General features: G+C 38.3%; 1 protein-coding gene across 1 annotated transcript; it reads left to right on the top strand.

Annotated features, from left to right (window-relative positions):
* Positions 1-5,811: 5,811 nt before the first annotated feature.
* On the top strand, positions 5,812-6,321 carry LOC138056263 (uncharacterized). The gene has a single exon (XM_068902054.1). It carries the CDS (start codon positions 5,812-5,814, stop codon positions 6,319-6,321), a length of 510 nt encoding a protein of 169 aa, XP_068758155.1.
* The last annotated feature ends 1,179 nt before the right edge of the window (positions 6,322-7,500 follow it).

The following is a 7,500-nucleotide window of genomic DNA, read 5'->3' on the forward strand; positions in this document are numbered from 1 at the left end:
TATGGAAAGGAACGGATAAAGTAACAAGACTGTCCACGATAAATGAATACGAGAACGGCGGACTAAAAATTATTGATCTTGAAAGTATGATTAAATCCTTATGGCTAGCCTGGCTGAAAAGAATTTTTGGAGAAAATGACGGTGCTTGGAAAAGCTACCTACAAGTTTTATTGAAGCGATATCAATTACGATATCAAAGATTATTTTGTTCCTTCCCTCTTTTATTCCGAGTTACTTCAGTGGTGGTCAGAATTCCGGAACGTTTGTGATACTACAAAAAAAGAATGGCAACATATAGTGTGGAATAACAAAGAGATACGAATAAACAACAAAGCTATCTTCTATCAAACGTTTTTTGAAAACGGCATAACTTTTGTAAATGATCTTTTATTCGACACAGATACCACAAACTCTTTCAAGTTTATTTCAAGTAAAATAAGTAATACTAATTTTTTAACTTGGGCGGGACTTCGCCAATCCGTTCCATTACACCTGAAAACCAAGGAAAGCACTCCTTCTGAAATTTCTTTGTTGGTAACGATAGAGGGCAAAGACTTTGATGTGTTAAAAAAGAAATCTAAGGACTATTACACATTAACAAAAAACTCAAAACCCAAGCTTCCAAATAATTCTCAACATCTGAGGAAAACTTTTAACTTGTCAGAAGATCACTTGAAAAAGGTTTTCTGGCTACCGCATAAGGTGTCCTTTAAACCATACGTAAAAGCATTTCAGTACAAAGTCCTTAACTCGATACTATTTACTAATACAAAGTTATTTACGATAGGTTACATCTCAGAGGATAAATGTTCGATTTGTCACTCAGAACCGGAAGCTTTACACCATCTCCTTTTTCATTGTAGCCTTGTGCAACCTTTTTGGAAAGATTTCGAATATTTCTTCTTCCTACTGACCAGAGAATTTGTCCACCTTACTCTGCAAGATGTCATGATTGGTATTATTTACGCAAATTGCCCTTTACTAAACTATTTGATACTAGTCGCCAAATCATATATATGGGGTTGCAGAAGAAATCTGTCTCCTCCTGTAATAAACGCCTTTAAGCTAAAGGCAAAATTTAAGTATGAATCGGAAAAGATTATATGTGTAAATACTAATAACATGGACAAATTTAATAAGAAGTGGAATTTGTGCATGGGCTCTGAACCTAACTCGTAATCTGTTTTTGAAGTGTGTTCTTAAAACTGTACAAATTTGGCTGTACATGGAATCCTTTTTTGAATTTTTTTTTCTTTCTCATAATATTTAGAAGGCATTAGACGAGTATTGTAAGTAGTGTAATTTGATGTTTTAGAATTGTATTTAATTAATGTATGTAAAAATATTTAATAAAATAAAATAAAATAAAATAAAATAAAAATCCTGGGGATGTCTGGTATGAGAAAGTACTAAGTATTGACAGGGCAAAACATGAAGATGAAATAGTCTTCTTTGTAGAGAAGCATCATCATCCTGGTAGATTTGAACGAGAGACATGGAAGAGCAGCTGTAAACACAGCGTTTTTGGATTCAGTAACTGGAGTTGCACAAGGTCAATGGATTAGTACAAACTGTTGGCTGAGGAATATGTGAACTTGTCTGGGAACATTCTTCTCAGAAATTCAGGGACACAGTACTGCTTGGACATTACTTTTTTCTAAGTGTATTTTGGAAACTTCGGTGTGCATTCACTCTACATGTATTTTCCGTGCATTTTTCTGTAGAACTGTCTTTAATTAAAATATATTTAAGTAAGCTGTTTTTGCTGGTTTATACCAATTTAATATGTCAGTCCTTTATATATATTCCCATGTTATTCACAACTGTGGAAATAACATGGGAATATATTCCCATGTTATTCACAACTTTGGGAATAAGATGGGGATATATCCTCTTGTTATTCACAACTTTGGGAATAACATGGGAACATATTCTCATGTTGTTCACAACTTTGGGAATAACATGGGGATATATTCCCATCTTGTTCACAACTTTGGGAATAACATGGCAATATATTCCCTTGTTATTCACAACTTTGGGAATAACATGGGGATATATTCCCATGTTGTTCACAACTTTGGGAATGACATGGGAATATATTCCCTTGTTATTCACAACATTGGGAATAACAAAGGGAAATATTCCCATGTTATTCACAACTGTGGGAATAGCATGTGGACGCTTTCACAATATTTTCATTTCACAATATTTGGGACTTAAAAATAAGCCAAACATTTTCCCCATGTAAAACCCATTTATGGGATCTTGGGAAGTTCCAGTTTTTTTCCCAATAATGGGAAAAATTCCCATTTAATTCCCAAATGGGAATCACAGTTTCCTGTGGAAATAAATGATCGGAAATGCGTTCCAAAAATCACTTGATCGATCAAATCCATAAGTTCTTGTATTGATCACTCAGTCAATAGTAGTTAGACACAAATCACAGAACCAACAAATTTCATCTGGAGGTTGAGTAATATAATGGATTTTAGTAGTCGTTAATTGTGTAATTTTTGTAAGTTGTGTAAGTAGATGTACCAGTGTTGTAAGTAGTGTGAATCATAAAATAAAATAAGTAAAAAAAACAAATTTCGTCTGTTATCAATAATAATCGATCTTTTTTAAATCGCTATCGATTTTGGCAGAAAATCGGTTCCTTTCAAAATCATTTTTGATAATAGACAGCACCCGTCTTATTTCATGAATTCTGTCCATAATTGCATTCCTGGCCTGACAACATTCAGTTTAAGCAGAGGTTTAATAAATAAAAATGGTATTCAACATTTGCATTCAAACAAATATGCCTAGCAAATAAAGTAGAGCTTACAATTTAGCAGCCTTAAAAGCTATTTCTACTGCACTAAACAATAATTAAGATCGTTACACAGCAACGACATAACTAGAATCAGAAACGTACCTCATCCACCCCAGAGTTTGCAACAACGCTGTCATCATCCACGATGGCAGCCATGTTGTACAGGTGGTAATTGCTTGGTAACCAAGCGACTCCAAATACTAGAAATTCCTTTCTAAAACTCAAAATTTCGAGTTTGTGAATTGTGAGCAGGAAAAGTGATCACGAAATAGTATGTCCCTTACAGGCCACCGTAGGATGCTGAGTTTCAGGCGCTGCCATTTTTTATCTGAACTTGAAGAAATCTCGCCCTGTTCATCTGTTTCCATGGATAATGCTTCATATTTGTTGCTAACTTGGATAAGATACTTTTCTCTCATTTCAGGAACAACCAGCTTCCCCCAATCAATCAGCTCTTTTTTCTCTTGGCTTTTTGGCATTGCTCTTTTGAGGCGTACTGACACTCTGGCAACAACTGGGTTGTGGTCAGATCCAATATCTGCTCCAGGGTCACTTTTGCATTGTTTGACACTGTTTCTGTGTCTCTTCCTGATCGGCAGGTGATCAATTTGATTTCTTGACACGTCCCCTAGGCTCTTCCAGGCTGTATTGGTGACAACAAGATTCTTTTAAATACAAAACTACAAAAATTTGGTTTTATGAACGGAGTTGATAATGTAAATTGGCCACTGTACAGACATTCTAAAAGCTGACATTTCGAGCGTTAGCCCTTCGTCAGAGCTAAGGGCTAACGCTCGAAATGTGGATTCGCTCTGACGAAGGGCTAACACTCGAAACGTCAGCTTTTAAAATCTCTGTAAGGTGGCCAATTTACATTATCAACTCCGTTCATAAAGCCAAATTTTTGTATACTACTTCCCCACCGACGCAGCACCACAGTTTCTTTAGAAACTACCTGCTTCAAAACTACAAAAGTCTGTCACCTCTTGGGTTTCTGTCTCCGAGACCATAGTTATCTACAAGATCACATATTATACATCATTTATTTTAGCACCATTAGCGCTGGTAAGTGTACATTATGATTATACATGAAGGCCTTGTAGATCCTATGTGGGTTTTGTGTTAAAATGTAATATTGTTAATGGTTTTTGCACGGCTCTCTGAAATAGCACGCAAAATCTTGATATTCAATTTTCTTTTGCTTCTAGGAGGGGGAATCACACTTTGGTTTCCATGAGCAACATCCGGGATCACCAAAATTCGTGCTCAGGGGGGAGCTCTTCATCTGTCTCAAAACATTGCAGGAGGTGACAATGTTGCTGTTCTTACGCTAATTCAGTTTTGAGAACCACCATGTACACATACTCATTACTTGGGTTATGGCCACAGTCACAGTCACAGTCCTTAAAAAAAATCTTAGGCTGATCCGTCAAGAGAATTCATTTGAATTCAACGATAAAAACTACCTCCAAGTACACAGAACCGCCATGGGCACCAAGCTGCCAGATCTTTATGTGTAATCACTTCCGGAAAGAAATACTTTCTCATTTGATTGATGTTACCATGATTAATGCATTTAATGTCGCAAACATAGCTCGTGTTCAGTTCAAGTTAAGACCCCTTGTGATCAAGATCTTAAGACAAAGTTACAAGGAAATTCTTTTAGGATAATCAGGACCTAAGAACATTGTTTATCGCTTCACTTCAATTCATATGAAAACGCCCTGAGGCCAAATGAAGTAAAGAGTCTTTCACTATATTGAATTGGTGTTAGAGTGTCGACTGTGTGTACAAACAACCCAGGAAAACGAGATTTCCACTTGTGGCTTAAGAAGCCATTAAAGTCAACGAGGGTTAAATACACCTTATTACAAAATGGCCGCCATTTCAGTGTTCCTTTGTTCCCATGCAAATTGGCCCTTATGGCCTCGCTTTCAAACATAAAATTCAAAAGAGTATTTAACCTTGAACGAGTCCATAAGGGCCACTTTGCATGCAAACAAAAAAATATTAAAATGGCAGCCATTTTGGAATAATGTGTATGAACACTAATCACTCAAATTGAAAGCCCTAAAGAAAACAGCTGCGTAAATTCAAAAGAACGTGAAGAACAATTGGAATGTCGTGACAGAAACCCCACCGAAAAGAGTTTACAATTTGACTTAGGAGTCGGTACAAAGAAAAGGAAAAGAGCAATAGAAGATGTTCAATCCTGCATAGATGCCATCTATGCCTAAGATAGCCATCGGATCTGGTGAGACTTCACGCCTGCAAAGACGGCTTAGAATATGAATTGAGCAAGTTCAAGGCCCGGTGTGACTGATCTCTTAATTAGATTAAAACTCACCAAGAGTACGTGGATTTGAATAATGCAGCATAAGAATGTTTAGCGGACGTCAAAGTGAAAATAAAGGATCGAGAAATAGAAAGAGCCGAACTCCTCTTGCAAAGATCACAGCATTCCAGGAAGTCTTCATTGTCGGTTCGTTCGTCTTCAACGTCCTCCTTGCAGCAATTGAAACTGCGAAACGTAAGGCGAAATTAGATACGCTAAAAAGGTGTCAAGACATCGACAGGCGGCGAGACAAATTAAAACTCTAAGAGAACGAGCTAGAGCGTGTGAATGAGCAAGACAAATTACATGCAGAACTATCCATGGCCGAAGCAATTTAGAAAAATACTGCAAGAATCCAAATTGAATGACACTATTGCTCTACAGAAGAAACAAATTTTGTCGGCGACAAAGTTAAGGATCCAATCATCCTCACTACAACGCCATCCCAGGCACCAGATGTGAATAAAAGAATCGCAACTACAAGTGAGAGAACATCGCTCAACTTTCCCTCGCGCTTGACGTAACCACGCCCATCTTCGTCACATGAGCTACCGACCAACCAGCAACGAGGACCGAATCTGAGCAATAAAATTCTCAACTTTGGCGCATTCAGGAAGAAAACGCCAAAATTCAGAAAGCACGAGCTAAATTGCTGCAAAGAATGACCATTGCAGTCCCAAAGCCTCCAGTATTCGAGGGAAACATCTTAGAGTACCCGAAATGGGAAAATGCCTTTGATGCATCGATAGAGGACCGAGTTGTTAAACCTAACTACAAGTTTTACTATCTCAGTGAATATACCTGTGGAGTAGCACAAAAAACGATCAGTGGTCTGTTACGACTGCAGACAGAAGACACATACCAGAGAGCTAGAAAAACGCTGAAAGAACGTTTCAGAGATCCCTTTAGAATCTATGAAGCCTACAGAGACAAAACCTGGTCACCATGTACTACCAGTGCAGAGCTACAAGAATTCAGCGATTTCCTTGTCATGATGCAAGAAACCATGAAGTCCGGCAACTACTTAAAGGAATTCGAGACTTACTCCACAATTAGAGAGCTTGCAGCTCGCTTACCCACCTACTACAGTAACAAGTGGAGAGAAAGTGCGAAAAAAGTAGAGGCAACGTGTTGTGAATACACCGAATTCATAAATGGTGGTCAAACATGAAACCGAGGCGTTTTAGGATAAACACGCAGTATTTTTGAAGAGGGAAGGAGAAAACGAACAATCAACGTGTGGAAAATTACATTCCTGGTTCTTTAAGTGCCAGAAGGTCATCTGTATTAAAAAATGACGAGCTACAGTTGTGGCTGAAATGTTGGAACGATTCTGCTTAAAGCTCAAATTGTAAAGGGGTAAATTTTAAGTTCTAGTAAGCTTAAATCGTTCGATCTGGCTTAGGCTTACGACATAATTGTGTAAAATCAAATCATCTCTTTCAAGAAATTGAAAAGAGCTCTTGTTTTTCTTTTTGTTGCTATTCCTTTTTTAAGAGTCGAAGAATACATCATTCAAGGGAAAGATAGTTTTCTTATGGATCCGGATCCGAAATAGTTGTACAAAAACCGAAACTTTGCCAAGCAGGGTGCGAGTTGTGCTGTTGTTGATTCAAACTGTGGTGAGGTTTCTTAAAACTGAGACAAAATTTTCCGAAAGGTAAAAGTATTAGGCGCTGTCTGGTGGAGAAAATGCCGCTTTTTACGAGGTAGAAATGAACAAATTTAATGGGGAAAGTGGCTGAAAAGCATCCTTGTGGATCTATACTTACTTACTTATCCTCATCGGGCCCATGAGGACTCTTAAGGCCGGCCAGAAGATTGCGTCATCCATCCCGGTCTGCCGCTGATGCGACCGCACCCCCCCACGAATTCCATCCCAGCTGGTTCCTTTCTTTTTCCACAGTTCTTCTCCACGTTTCTCTCGGCCGGCCTCGTCTCCTTCTACCTTCAGGTGCCCACGTTAGTGCAGTCCTCGAGATGTTACTAGGACTAGTCCTCAATATGTGTCCTATCCATTGCCATCATCTCACTCGTACAAGGGCTGATACCGGCGTACTTCCTGTTGCTTCATTCTGTGGATCTATGTGTTGGTATTATTTACAAAGCTCGTAGTACCTTTATATTTTTATTTGTTTATATAATTTATTCACATCTGTCGTATTGCACTGCCTAATGGGGATGTTATTACCTGACTAAATTTAACTGTTTACTACTGCTACAGAAAAGAGTGCTAAGGATTATTAACACAGTAAGGCTGGCGAGATCATAGCTAAGGGCCTCCCAGGGGGGGGGGTGCATGTTCCCTTGCTCCCTATGAACATTTACAGTTGTCCCCTTGTTCTTCAAA

This window comes from Montipora capricornis, chromosome 7 (assembly GCF_036669925.1).
Source record: "Montipora capricornis isolate CH-2021 chromosome 7, ASM3666992v2, whole genome shotgun sequence".
In the NCBI taxonomy this organism is placed as follows: domain Eukaryota; kingdom Metazoa; phylum Cnidaria; class Anthozoa; order Scleractinia; family Acroporidae; genus Montipora; species Montipora capricornis.

Coding starts and splice junctions, on each gene's coding strand:
- LOC138056263 (XM_068902054.1), top strand. CDS start 5,812: ATGACCATTGCAGTCCCAAAGCCTCCAGTATTCGAGGGAAACATCTTA.